The sequence below is a fragment of the Catharus ustulatus genome, chromosome 7, assembly GCF_009819885.2.
Source record: "Catharus ustulatus isolate bCatUst1 chromosome 7, bCatUst1.pri.v2, whole genome shotgun sequence".
NCBI classification, from domain to species: domain Eukaryota; kingdom Metazoa; phylum Chordata; class Aves; order Passeriformes; family Turdidae; genus Catharus; species Catharus ustulatus.
The window spans coordinates 28236008-28251412 of NC_046227.1; the positions used below are offsets into that span (position 1 = coordinate 28236008).

At 40.0% G+C, this 15405-nt stretch overlaps 1 protein-coding gene across 1 annotated transcript in view; it reads right to left on the reverse strand.

Annotated features, from left to right (window-relative positions):
- The window catches only part of ADCY5 (adenylate cyclase 5), a 204249-nt gene that overhangs the window by 81035 nt on the left and 107809 nt on the right, over positions 1–15405 (reverse strand). The window contains exon 2 of the mRNA XM_033064725.2: positions 1814–1963. Within this exon, the coding sequence (XP_032920616.1) occupies positions 1814–1963 (150 nt within the window). The remainder of the gene's footprint in view (positions 1–1813; positions 1964–15405) is intronic.

The following is a 15405-nucleotide window of genomic DNA, read 5'->3' on the forward strand; positions in this document are numbered from 1 at the left end:
CAAGTTAATTTTGGCTGCTGGTAGATGCTTAATAAAGGAAAATACAAGGTCATTTGCCTGAGAAAATCTGCCTGCCTTTAAAAGAGAACAGCACACAAGAGCCCCATCGATCTCCAGAAAAAGACAAGCAACTATAAATAACAGTGTTGGGCTGTGCAGTTGTGTTTTCCTCCAGCCCTGTTTGGAGACTGGCTCTCTCAGATGTGGGCTGAGCTGTCCTTATTTGTGTCTGCTGTCACCTCACACTTATCTCAATGCATTATGTATAGAGAGGCATCTGAAGTGAACCTGGAGATCAATGTCAGTGCAGGCTGTGGCAGAAAATAATCTCATTAGGAGTCTCCAGCTGCCAGGACCTGCAGTTATTGCTGGTGGGACTGAAGAGCACTTGGCAATGACTGGCTTTGACACACTTTTTTTCTGATGTCCTGGCTTTCTTATGTATGGTATAGTACTTCCTGGAGAGGGGGAGAAGAAAAAAGCATCAAGATAGGGCATTTGTCAGGACTGTTCTTGGGAGCTGCTCTTGAGGCAGAATCATCCAAATCCAGCACAGCACAGGCATCTGAGCCATGCTGCTGAGGCAGTGTCTCAGCAGGGAAGACAGAGCTGTAATCAATAAATAAAATGGCATATTCTCTTGGCTCAATCCTTTCCTCCACTCCAAGGTGTGGAAGGAGGAGTGGCTGCTCATTTCATCTTTTTGAGACATATTTGTTGCAAAGGAAAAAGGAGTCTTGAGTGTGAATCTTGTTTTCATACATAAAGTACCAAATAAGCACGTGTGCATGTTATTTCACAGCAAGGATTGAACAGCAGCTATGCCAGCCAGAGGAACTTCATGAAACACTGCCAAAGCACAAATCCATAGATGCAGATGGGCTGAGACATGAAGGAAAATGTAACTGAGTTGCCACAGACATGCAGAGACTCCCCAGCTGATGCATTCCCCTGACCTCTCCCCAAACCCACAGCCGAGCTCTGAGATATCTCCCAAGGGATGAGTGGAAGTCCCATTTCATAATTCATTTTAAATTGGACTGAACAGACCACTATGAGATGTCCTGCAGGGCAGAGAAGTGTGTTCAAAAGGGAATAGTTAAGCTGCCCCTAAAGACCTTCTGTGTCTAAGCCAAGGACACAAGAGATTCATTGCAAGAGAACTCACAAGTGAATCAGGGGAGCAGACACATTCAGTACCCTGACTGCTAAGCTGTATGCTGGCAGATACAGGGATTTTATAGAAAAAACAATTGAGCTGATGAGGAATCTTACTTTTTGAACAAATACAATTCATCTGAAGCCAATAAGATATAGAGAGGTGTGAAAGCAATTAGGAACCTTTGGGAAAGGAGGGAAGAGGACTTCCTTGGAGGCATCCAGGAATGTTATGTTGTAGGGACCAATCCTTGCCTGCCTTTTGGCAGTGCCTTGGCTGACAATCACGCCAGGCTTTGACCTTACAAAGAGGGTCAGTCCAAAGTCTGTGTGTTGCAACTGCATCTAACACTTGGAAGCAATGATGGGTGCAAAAACCTATGCAGACTCTTTGTGTACTGTGTAATTTTAATCCACAGAGCACATGCCACTGGGTATGTTGCTTGTCTCTGTAAAGGTTCATCAGAATATTGGACAAGAACTACACCCCTGAGCTTTCTTTCAAACCTTTAGAAATCCTGTCCTCTAACAACAACCTATTCTTGCTTGGATTACTCATGAAGCAAGAAGCCAGCAAATCCCATCCTACAGGAACAATTTGCATGCTAATTCTGTTTCAGCGTTTTCATTATTTATTTCCAACTGTTGCTCTTACCTGCTGCTGGTTTTCCCTTTGAGAATGCAGCCTGGCTTGTATGCATTCCCTGGTCTCCTGGAAAGCCTGTCTTTGGGACACCTCTGCTGGGTAGTGGGTACACACGCCTACAATGTTTGTACAGGAGAAGATGAGAACGTTGGAGACCAGCTGCAACAAAAACAAAATAACAAAAAAAAAGAGAGAGAGAAAAATACTTGGTTACACTTTGGAACACTGCCATTGGTAACAAAGCACCAGCCAGAATCCAGACCCTTCCATGACTCCTTAATCCAATACATATTTAAACCTTGGGCTCTTAATTCCAGTGTATTTTACCTCTCCAGTCTTTAAAATATAAAACTTCCATATATGACCTCAAATATATGTTCTTTCCACTGTGCACTCCTTCACAAATAAAAGATACAATTCCACTGGTAATTCTGCAATCTTGATTTTGATTATCTATTATCTGGGAACTACTGAGACAAATCAATCTAAAAATGCATCATTGCTCCATCACTGCAAGTCACCTATACCTCACACAGAGAGATCTGGCAGAGGAACACTTTATATTTTCATGTTTATGTACCTACATATCTGGCTCAAAAACATTTCAAAGGTATATTAACCATTATTTTAAAATAGTGCTTAGAATACCAAAGGCAAAGTGTTGGTATTCACAAGGTCTCAGAGCAGTTTTTATAATCTAATTCCAACTCAAAATGTTATGTTTCTAGATAAAACCATAAGCTTTTTGCATTTCTATGCATGAGTATAGAAATGAGTCGCTAAGTCTGAAGCACATCTCAGCTGGACAAGCACGAAGGCAGAGCTGTGCCACTCTTCTGCTCCCATGTGCGTTAGGAAGTGTTGCAACCTTTTATTTCACAACTATTTTTTAATAAAAAGGAAAAATATTCATACCCATTGATGGTATTTGTTTCAAGCAAAATGCTCAAAGCATGTTCTGATGTAAACATTTCTAATGTAAACATTTCCCTTAACAGAGGTCAGTCCCAATAGGACTTTTTGAGACTTGCACAAGCTTTACTGGATCACCCTTTGAGGGCAGATTATTTGAAACACCTCTCCTCTCTTCCATTTGGAAAGACTGTCAGACCTCCAAGATTCTTAATAATACAGATCTTTTCTCTATTCCTTAATGAGCCCAAATATATCCTTTGCCTTTATTAATTTTTTACCTCCAGTATTAACAAAAGCAGTTTCCAGCCCAGCCCTTTCCCTGAAAATAAGGAGCCACTCTGAATGGCAGGTGAGCTGCAGGACACCCCTCAAGCCCTGAGCTCACAGGGAATGCTCAGGACTCCTCAGACCAACTTGGACACTGTGAAGGAGAGAGGAGCTGCCCCCACCTCAAGCATGGACTCACATCCCAAGAGTAACAACTTCTCCATGAAAATCTGACTGGTGTTACTCCAATTGTTTGACTGTGCTCATGTGCTAAGGACAGCAACAATTCCTTTATTGACAACTCTGACTCGAAACAGGACTTAGGCAGAAAAACCTCATCTTTCAGCTCAAAATAAGCAACACCATCAACTAGAGCCAGAGGAGGGACTCCTCTCTGTGGATGGCTGCCAGTAGATGGCAACACTCCAGCTTCCCAAGCTCCTGCATCCAGGCACTGCATTTTGGGCCAAGTCCCTGCAGTGAGTTCCCACATTGTGTGTCACACCACAGTACAAGGACATGGGCATGGACACCCCCCGGTCACTGTCACCAATCTAAACGTGTTTGCAGGCAACTGGTTTTCCAGGATGAAATTATTCTCAGCCCCTACAGATGGGTCCCTCCATGCAGAGCCCACAGTTCACACACAGAGGTGAGGCTGTTGAAAATGCAGGTCACACACATGGACATGAAGTAAGTCCCAATTCTAAACTCACCCATTCCCTTCACAATTATATTCCCACTCAGTTCTTTCTAATCCTGGATGGATCCTGCCAGATCCAAGGCTCTCCACCTCTCTCCCCCAAGCTGATCAGACACCAGCCAACCCCCACCCAGATGCAGTTAACCTGAGCCACTGCTGCATCCAATGGGCATTTGATGGTATTTTTTTTGTGGTAATGATGATTTTTAAAGATTAAAAATCCCTCCCAGCATAAAAAACCCTTCAGCCAGTGTTTATTATATTAAAAAAAAAAAGCCCAAAACCATAAAAAGGGTGTCAAAACAGGGATTTCCTAGGATTTACTCTGATTTCCATTCCATGGGTGCACTGATTGAGACTCTCAACCAATGAACAGAACTTCTACAAGGTCAATCTGGTTTATATGGTCTCAAAGGGGTTAAAACTAAACAGCATAATTTGCATGCCCAGATTACAGCAAGACTCCCAAATCCTCGTAATGGAGTTGTGCAGTAATTAGAAAATTTGTCAGGGCATATAAAATGGTATAAGCATGTATGATATATTTTGAATGGATAAAACTGAGAACAAAGAAGGTTTTAAGGAAATGAGCAGTTTTCTGCTTTAATCCTAAGATCTGAGATTTCATTTCAATTATAGTCACTAGCAGAAGCCCCAAAAAACCTCCCCAACACAGTGACTCAGGTCTTGCACCAAGAACAGGAGACAATGGGTGGTGTAGATGCCAGGCAACATATCAAGAATTGACCCAGCAGAAAGAGGAACCCCTCAGGCCTGAGAACAAGCTTTTTGTAGATCTTTCTGGACAAATTGGGGGTGTGCAAACAAAAGAGTGGGGTCTATGCAGAAAGATACAGTTGTTGTGATGGTGCCTTGAACAGCCAGGCTGTGCTGCTCAGGGCCTGTGGTTCATTTTGGACACTGAGACAGGGAGTACAAAAACCACCTTCAGAACTGACATTATTGGTAACATTTTTGGAACACCAAGCCATTCAACTTTTCAGCACTCGCTAACATCACTTTGCACAAACCCAAGGGACTTCACAGATTGATTTACAAGACACTCAGATGACCGTGTAGGAACAAAAACTACATTTCAATGTAATTTTTAAGTAGCAGGGGGACAGGTATCTGTTTTTATTCTGTTTAGCAGGAGCTCATTTAATTCAAAGTATGGCATCTTTGCAACACCCTGAAACATAAGGAGTGAAATTACTGTGTAATAGCTGTGTTACTGGGTAACTTTTCTGTGAAAATATTGAAGATCTGCAGAGATTTGAAACTGAAGCTCCTTTTATTTGCAGCCACACTTGTTAGTGAGCAAGGGAATTTTGTTTAATATCTGCTCACAATAATTTTCTACACAGCCATTTTAAAACAGAATAAAGGAAAAAAAAATTCTAGGAGCAATAGTTTTTTTCACAGACCTCTGTCTTAACAAAATAAATTTATATCCTGTTTGCCAAATGGTACTACTTGCTTATCAGCTTCCTTGCCATTTTGCTATGGTAACCAGCTTCAGTCCCAGGAGGAAAGAGATGATGTAGATACTAAAAATCTGATTCCCTAAGCTCCATGGCCTGAAAAGTAAAAACATATTATGGCAGCTATTTCAGACAATCTGTGCTTGAAGAGCTGTTCAAGGCAATGGAAAGACAAAATTGTCTGTTTTGTAGTTGACTTCCTTCCCCTGCCTAACTAGAGATTAAAAGTAAGAAGATTCCTGCCTTTCTGATTCTGGAAAACAATAGTTTATAAAGACCATTTAACTTACATGTAAGTCCTAGAAAAGCTAATAAACCTTCCTGCAGTACTTGCACATGTGAGTATTTAATAAACCAACACGTTTACTCTTCCATGACCTGTGTGAGGCAGAGAACCACTGCTCTCCTGGTGTCACCAAGGCAGAGCTCTTCAAAGGTGGTTCAGCACCTAAGGAAGAGCAATGCACTGTGAGGGGTTTTCAAAAACCACCGTGACTCCTCAGTGCCACTGAAATAATAGATCACTCAATCTCAGACAACAAAACCGTTTCCAGTCGCTTTGATTTCATCGCACAAATAGAGACTGCAACGCTTTTGTTGAATCTCCCGCAGGAAACTGTTTCCAATAATTTTTTCCCCTGGTGACTGAAGGGGAAAAAAGACAAGAGATGGAAACAGTTTAGTTCCACATGTTCTAGGGGTTATGAAAACCTGGTATTACAAAATCAAAATCGAGAGCTAAATTTGGCCTGACACCAGTGTTACAAAATTGGTGTTTTGGGCACCTCAGGCCGGGCTGAGGAAGGAGCAGGATGTCCGTGGCCAGGAGAGAGCCTCCAGACCACCACAGCAGAAAAAGTATCAGCTTGCATCAATAGTGCCACACTTCCCCTGCTGTGTTTCTATTCGATAATTCTTCAAACACCAGATGCTATTCAATATGTAATTAAGAGACAACAACATGCTTAAGAGAAATAGCATCAAGATAAATTTAGTTATTCCCTACCTCTGCCAGAGCAAACAAGGCTGGTTATTGACAGGAGAAGGTGGGCCATATTCCTTGCAATATCATTACTTAGTATAAAAGTCAGAGCTTCTGTTTTTTGCCAAGTTACTCTGCTTTGGTCCACTTCTGATGCAGAGGCTCAGGGTTACTTCTGTTCTAAGATCAGAGCATTAGGCTATTCCCTTTAGTTTCCAACATCACTAACCAGTATGCTGATTTTCTATTTATTTTTCATTTAAATCAAAATATTGTTTTGATATTTTCATAAGGTCCTGTTTTGAAAACAATTGCTTTTGAAGCTTTTACTGTGGGGCAATAAAACTGTCACAAGGAGAAAAAAAGCACATATATGGAGATTAAAAAATCATGCAAAACAACCTGCAACAAACACCAAACTATGTACCCCCTCTTTTGAGAGTGTGACACTGCTTTGCCTCAGCTTTCCAACTCCCATAATACTCAGCCAGTAGCAAATTTTTTCTTAAAGTGATCATCTGTGCAACAGCCAGATTAAAAGCAGATAATGTTTGGCTTTCTAGGCTACATTTCAAAGTGGTTGTATGTTGAATTGGCAAAGTGGTCCAATTATTAATTGCAGAGGCAGACACTGAGATTATATTTGTTTTTGAGGGTTACTTTTTTAACCTTTAAAAATTATTGTGAAATCTTGAATACTTACTGTAACCAATGTAAGAACAAAAATATGACTATTACAAAGGCTCTAACTATACAAGACAGTTCTGCTGCACCAATATGTGCAGTCATGAATTGGAAGTATGGATAAATTCTAAAGACAAAAAGCACAAACATTATGAGAATGTTGTTGTTATAAGATATAGCTGGTGCTGACTTTTAAACACATTCCCTGATCAGCAATTAACCCTGTATTGCCTCTTTATACAGTACTGTCTAATAAAAAATTGGAGCAGCTTCAGAGCCAAAGGCATAATGAAAATTAAAATGAAAGACAACATCAGCTGGCTCCAAGATCAAATTACTCATGTATTTGTCTTGTATATACAACAACATCTTTCATTTCCCAGAGCTACAAGCAGCAGAGTACTAAGATAGTGAAAACTTGTAGATTATGCTAGAAAGATAATTAAACAGTTAAAGTCAGATGGTCCTCTCCCAGTGTTTCGCCAGTAAAGAACAGTGTAAGTACTAATGAAGAAATCAGAAGGTTTCAATTTCAAACATGGCAAACACTTTTACTGAGTATTGAGAGATAACAGCAACATCCAAAGATGGCATCAACACACGAGCCTGAGAACAAATTCTCTGAAGGTGCAGTGTGGTGCCTTCCCTCTCTGTTCTGCCACTGCTGTACAGCAGCCATCGCCTGGATTTTGGGCAGAACAGAAAACCAGTTCCAGTCACCACCTTCCAAAGGCTCCTCTAACACAAGAGCAGTGCTGCTGAAGCCAGAGTCACGAGTTTAAATGCCTCCCTAAGTCACAGCTGAACTATTGCAAAGCGGCAGAATTCTTTAGAGAGCATTAGAGTGATGTTCTACATATGCAGTAAATCTCTCCAGCTGATGGTGAGAACAAAAAATATCTCTGCAGAAACACTTCTGAAACTTTTTTGATGTTTCTTTGTTTGGTGAGCCTACAAGGAACAAAAGCTGCCCACTTCACTCTTTCAACTAGATTCTATATTTGGCATGAAGTTACTTGCTGAGAGTGACACATGGTATTTTGGCTGAAAACACTGAAAGAACCCTTATGCCACTTGTGAATATCTCTGCTCAAGAACTGCAGTCAATAAAACCATTAATCTTATGCCATCCATTCTGTGTATTTCAGTGACCATCTCACCTTTCCAACCCCAATATACACTGATCTCTCAAACATGATGCTGTTCTCCCAGAGGAAAGCAAACCAAGTATTTTGCCCCACATAAGTTCATTCTTTCTTTAGAATGAAAAGAATTATCATCTAATTTACCTTTTAAATACATAGTTGCAAGTAGAAACATAATACATTACACCATTAATCCAGAGGAAAAAAAATCAAGATATTTATATTTTTCAATTCTTTTAATTGTTTCAGAGGATATCAAAATCTTTGATACTGCATTCTTAAATGTAATGCTTCACACCTTATTCTATATAATTTTAATTCACTTACTGATTGTCGTAACTGTAAACCTTCTGTGCATTCTTGCCCACCGATATTTGTATTGTCATTCAGAATACAGTATTTATGATTTGGGGGGTTTTATCATTAAAATCTTTAAATCCTGCTTTTATTAAATAACAAAATATTACCCATATTGACTTTTTTTTTTTTAGTTAAGCTTCTCAAGAGGAAAAAATCTTACATAAAATTGATAAATTCTACTTCTCTATCAGTGTTTTATTAATTTTTCTGCTGGGACTTTTCATTTTCTTTCATTACTGACTGATAAGATTAAGAAGCAGAGAATGTATTGTCCTAACCAAATCTTGGTATAACATCAGCTAAAAGAAATATTTGTGTGTCTAAGTTTTCCTGGAACTCTGTCTCAGTCCCAGGAAAGCATCCTTTGCACGGTGGCACAGCCTGGGGGCAGGAAGTGCTGCTCTTCTCTAGCAACAAAACAGCCAGGAAGGAGATTCCTGGGTCTGTCCTCCATCCCCAACAGATCTCTGTGGCAAACAAGTTTTTCTTTATCTCCACACTTAACATACTTTAAAAGCTACAAATCAGCACTGGTTTTCATGCAAGGATCCTCGATGGTGATTCAGGTGAGGCAAGGCAAAAGCTGCATGGGAAGCTGGCATTCCAGGGAAGCACCCTGTGGCCCTTGGATGCAAGAGTGAGACTCTGGAACAACTCAGGGGGAGGCTTCCTCCACAAAAGCAGGGACATTTCCCCTTTCTATTCCCCTGCTGACAATTCAGCCCCTGTTTTTTAATTTAAATTACCACCCAAGTCTTTGCAACCAGGCTGTCTCCTAGAAATCCAGTGGCTTCTTATCTTAAGGGATGGATACCAGCCAGGTGCTTCTACTGAGCACAAGCTGCAAGTTTGGCCTGTTTCAAATCTGCTGTGGCAGCCTCCAGAAGGAACATGATAGAAACAGAGGACCTGGATTATAACACAGCTCATGAACAATACTGTGCAGTATTTTTAACATTTTAACTCTCCAGCTCACTTAACCTGACCCCAGTAAAACTGCATTTGTACCACGAGTGAATTAATCTCCCTGGAAGTGTGTTTATTTCTGATCCACAGAGGTGACAGACTTCAGCAACCAAATACAATCTTACCACAATAAAAGCCCTTCAAACGGGCCTTGAAACATTAGGTACTTCTCTTTGAGGATGTGAAAGTGGATGAAAGCTTCTAGACTTTCTGTGCATGACTCACAGCTGTCACTGGATAAACATCTTCCCATAAAAAACATGTCAAGATAATTTTGACAACTGTACAAAATTTGCCCAGATGCATGAGAGCTTAGGCAATTTAGACAATGACTTTAGTTAAGAAAATTAAGCAAAGCTCTGATATTCCAGCAAAATCAATTGTTCTGCAAATGACTGTAATCACGTTTGAGTTATTTTCATGCCAGTCCCACCTGTCCCCATGCTCCCAAAACACGAGGAGCTGGTAAGATAAGAAGATACAATAGGTGTTAATAGAAGAATATTGTACTTGAATAGAATTGGATTAAGATGTCTGGTTATCCAGATTCTGCACAATGTCTCTGAAGCTAAAGGGAGCTCCAATCAATGAGGAGAAAAGTCAAGAAATGTGCTTTATTCATCATTTATATCCCATTTCCTTCCCTAGCTGAAGGAAGGGATATGAAGGACAGAAGACAAATGTGTAGGTTTTCTATCAGGCTCTCTTAAAATTAGTCTGTTACACTGAAACACATGTGAAAGTCCATAAATACACACCAACTAGCTCAACAAGAAAATACTTAAACTGATCTGAGCCATAGTGGGAGCAAGATTATGTTTACTTTGCTTTTTTGAATTTTTTTCCTCTTTGGAACAGGTTGTGCCTGGCAGCCATACCAAGTATGTGATCTCAGCAGAAGAGACTTCTGAGCCCAGGATCCCAGTTCTTCAGAGTCACCTCTGTGGCTGCCACCAGGTCCCCTCCCCTTCTCCTGTCCAGGGGGGCTCTGCCTTTCCCAACACCCCACACAGTGCCAGCAAACACTTCACAGAGAAGCACACGCCTAAGACTTGTGTGCATTCAATGGCTATGGAGAAAATGTCTGTACTAAATAGGCAAAATCATGAAGACAAACTCTGCTTCCCCCTGTCACAGTGAATCCTAGTCCTTAGTGTCCCTGGGAATATTTCAGTGAGCCCTGGGCTCAGACACAGGCAATGCACCACATCCCTTATCTTCCATCGTCATTTAAGCTCAGGAGTCACCTCCAGGTCACTGGAAAAACAAAAATATTTATCTAGTTACATGAAAGTCTTATTTATCTGGGAAATAGGAACATTCTCCACTTGCTCAGCAGGCAGAAATGAGTGCCCTAAATATGGTCTGTAAGATATAAAAATTACTATTTCCCAAGCATTTAGAATGCATGCTTTTGGGGGGTGGTGAGTTAGACTGGTTTTGTTTGTCTGTGTGGGAAGAAATGTAAAATAGGAGAAAGAATGGAATACAGATGGGTATTTTGGTTTTGATTTTAAAAAGACCTCCTTTCTTCTTCTGTTGCTGGATTTCAAATCAAGCCAGAGCAGCTTGCTTACAAGCTCTGTTCCTTCCTATTAACATCCTTATCCCAACATATATTTTCAATAAACAAAACTTACCAAGCACCACCAGCAAAGTTTGAACTCCTGAACTGAAGCAGTGGCTTGCACTAGATGAGGTGAAGGAGCAGCATTCACAGCAGATTGCAAAGATTGTGCACAGCCACCACCAATATCCAAGTCAATCTATGAGGGACCTGGCTGGATCACATCCTGCCCTTCAAAGGCTGCTGTGTGATTTTGCCAGCTGTTACAGTAAACTGGGCTTACTTCTGCATCAGAGGGGTTGAACACAAGTTTGAGATTTGTTATCACATCTGGCTGCTCCAGCAGCTGAGCGTACTGATCTCTAAACTGATTTGGATTCAACACCACAAAAGCTCAGTAAGCAAATTCCTGACCAAATTTTAACCAAGCCCAATGATCAGCTCAAAGGCACATTCCTTGGCCTTCAGCTTCGTCACGCTGAATTTCTGAAGGCCTACAGTAATACAATAAAGATTTTATGGAGAAGCTCTAAAAAGACACTTCAGAACTGTTTATGAAGGCAAGTGTAAGACGACCCAACAACATTGGTTATGACCTGCTCTGTTTATAATATAAATTACAACATAATTTAGCCTGCCTCTATTTCACTGTACACAACCCCTCTCCTCTGTGCCTTTGGAGCTGCACTACTGTACTCTTCATGAGTCTTTCATTCTGCCTTCTTTACAAGTAAATCCTATTATTATCCACTCTGCACTTTCTTCTCAGCTCCCCAGTTCCATCTGTCCCCAAACACACACGATACCAAGATCAAACCAAATGACTGTTTGCAAATTATCCAAGATGAACCTCGTTCTGTTCCAAAAGCATCAACACTTTGGTTACTCACTACTACGTGAGTTTTTCACAGCATACTCTGCAAGTCACAATTTACATCGCTTTGCAAAATCTGAAGAAAAACATTTCAAGGTAAATTTTCAAGGCATATATATTGAAAATATTATCCAATACCCATACCACAAGACTGCACCATTAATTTCTGTAAGCATTATGAAACCCAGGAGGTTGGGTTCTTGAATCGAGATATGCTACAGCCAAAGGATATTTTGATAGGATCTTAAACCTGCTTTTTCTAACTGTCAGATGTATAAGATGAATATACTGAAAATATTAGAATTACAATACTGTAAAAATTTCACTGTTCAACAGAAGTAAAAAAATTAACCTACTTTCCTGGAGATGCACAGTTTGGAAGAGCCTTTGAATTCTGACAATTGAAATAAGTTGGGCTGGCTGGGAATTGGGTAGGATATAATGAAACTAAATCCAAATTTCTGCTGCTAGTGGAAAATTTTGAGCCTGTAATTGAGCATGTACTTTTATTCTCCTCAAGATCATTACCAGAGATTATGCAGCTGAATAGGTTTTCTGAGGTGAAACTAAAATAGACCGAATATCATACTAACCTCCCCAAGAGGATACTGTGCACCACAGAATTGAACTTTGAAAAACAATAATTTACAATTATTTAAAGCAACCTAATATGAAGAAGACAGAAAAAATAGGGAGTACTTATTTTAAGAATTTTTTGTAATATGACAACAAAACAGGGCCTAAGAGACCTCCTGGACTATAGAGCTCATTTCCCAGTTGCCTCTTAAAAATTGTCATAACCAAAAAACTGATACCACAATTCTGTTGAAGCTTAAAGTTCTCTGGATAGCAGTAGTTGCTTTTCTCATATTATATGCAATATTTCTCTTAACATATTCCAAAGATACATTTTTCCTGGAGTGGACAATATTGACAATAAACAAATTAGCTTGCAATCTTCTTTCTGTGTCATCATCATGTGTTGCACCACTGCTTAAATATTTAGTCACGGCATTAGATTTTTAATTTCCAAGAACATAGCTCCTGTGCACTTGGCCTTGCCTAGTAAGCCTTTCACAAATCAGCTCTTGTATCATGTGCAGATTAACTGGTTCACTTCAACACAAAATGAGTTTATGGAAAGTACTTCAGTCGTGCAAGATAACTGGATAAACAATTGCCTAAAGAAGAAAAACAGCTGAGAGGTTTTGCTGTCTACTGAAAACCATGTACAGTTGTTGCCTTTATGTCTAGGAAATGAAAGTCACACAATGAAGAATTTAGCAAGAGATAATAATAAAAAAGTGGTGTGAAATGCTTCAGTATGTGATCAGATCCATGACTGTGGCTTGAAATCCTAAACTGGTTCTTTGCCATGCTACCGTAATGTGATAGCATTTGTCAGTTAAATCCAGCAGGGAGCTCCTAAGCCATTCTGAAAGGATAAAGATATTGGAAGTAGTTGTCTACTCTTATCAGTTTAACTGTATCATCTTAAGATAGATAGAATTAGAGAAAATGATTAATTATATCTTTAAGATGTTATTTCATCACACACTTCTTTGTGCTTTCTGGTAAAGCAAATATGAGCTATCCCTTCAAGTGTGAAGTAGGTGGTCCTTGACAGCAGTGATAACTAGCACATCCTGCTGCAGATCTGGTAAAATAACAGTAAACAGAAGAAAAAGTGAAAGGAAGGCAAAAATCACTAACCCAGATATGCAATGCAAAATAGGAGAATACAGAAACACAACAGACTAAACCAAAAGACTTGAATGGGTCATTTTTGTCATCGACTTCATTTATCCACTGAGGTCTACAAGACAGTCTAAAAGTATCCAGCTGCTCTTTGAGAAAAGCAAGCACAAAATAAACTGACTGAGATGTACATTGTCTGCCTATGAAAAAAAACCTTCCAAACTATTCCCTTTTAAGAAACCATTTTGGAATTTATAGCAAAAATCAACAACTAGTCCAGCAATCAGATGCAAAGCTGTTGGCATAATGTCAGGCATCACAAGCAGTAGTGACCACTGCTAAGTTTGTCTGCAAAATTGCTGTAACTGATTATCAGCACTGCACAGAACACAATCTTTAAAATGGCTGTGTAATTACCTCAGAACAAGCTGTGCTTTTTTCAAAGAGAAACTAGTTGGAAAATCAGCATCATGTTTTATTGGACTTTCAATATGTATATGAGATAGCTGAATATCCAGGACTTGGACTCCAAGGAGATTTCCCTTCCCCAATGTTTCCTACCACTATGGATGGGTCAGATGCTAGATCCAACTATGCACACATCAGTTCTAAACAAGAATTAAAATGATAGAAGTTACCTATTCACAAGAAGAGATTGAGATTGAAGAGAATTAGAGATTGAAAACCACAGAAACAGGAAGATAAATTGGCTTACTACCCATGTGTTTCTTTAAATCAAGAAATATGACCAGCATGATTTCTTGTGGGAGGGGAAAGGTAGAGAAAAGAAAGACCCAAAAGTGTTCATTGTCCTAAGTCCACTGCCCTACATACTGTCATAAAAGCCACTGCAGGAGTCAGTGTGGCTGACACTGACTAAACAGTAAAACAATTTGGTGGATCATGAAGAGCCTGTCTGCAAGCACGCCTTCTCAGCTCTGCTCCTGGCAGCTTGAATGCCAAACATCAGCTCCTGCACCAAAGGAACAAAAGATACACCTGGCAGGAACAGCTTCCACTTTAGGGAGAAGAAAGTCAGCCCTTGGTCTGAATGCAGATGGAAATGTGCTCAAGTACACTGATTCCTAAACTGTCTGGAAGCAGATGAAGATCCCTGACATTGAAAATCATCTTATAACAGCAGGAGCAATTCCCTCAGGGGAGGTGAATGACTCCCTGCAATGGCATCTCAGTCTTTCCCAGTTCTACAGAATTGCCTCAGCCCAGACACTTAAATCTCACCCCCAGGAGTTCCATCAAACCCCCTTTTTACCTCCTCTGTCTGTAACAGCTGCATTAAACAGAGAACACAATTTCTTCATGTTACCATACAGCTCATGTAGTCAAGAAGTTTGTGCTACAACCCATAAAACACTGTCACTAGTACTTTATTCAGATGGAGAGAATTTATTTCATCCCTGATGTTATTACCTCCAATTTTTACAACTATCACAGGGTGGGTTATCTTTTAAAGAAATTATTAGGTTTCTCAAAATATATATATTCCCCATTTCACCACAGTCTGCTCTGATCTTTAGGCCTCAGCTACACTGTTTTCTGCCCCCTGAGTATAGTTCTAGTATAGTTCTAGTCCTTCTCTATTTGGCAAGAGACACAGAAAATGGACTTACAGTCCAGACCTCTAGGATTAAGATTCAAACAGAATTTTAGCTCTTCCAAGAGACCTTTTACTTACCAGATATCATTATACCAGACCCCTTTCCATGACTGTTTTGGTAAATCAGCCCTTCCTGTCTTTTGTTTGGCTATTGCCTCCTCTTCTCATTGTGTGCATTACAGAACCCAGTTTTAATTGCTCTGCAACACCTGATTTAAAACCATCTTGGGCATATTCAAGGTATGCACACTAGAAATATTCCCTAGATCCTATGCTGCAGGACTCAGTCACTTATCCATTTAAGCAGCATGAAGAGATAGGAAAGCCACATGCAAATT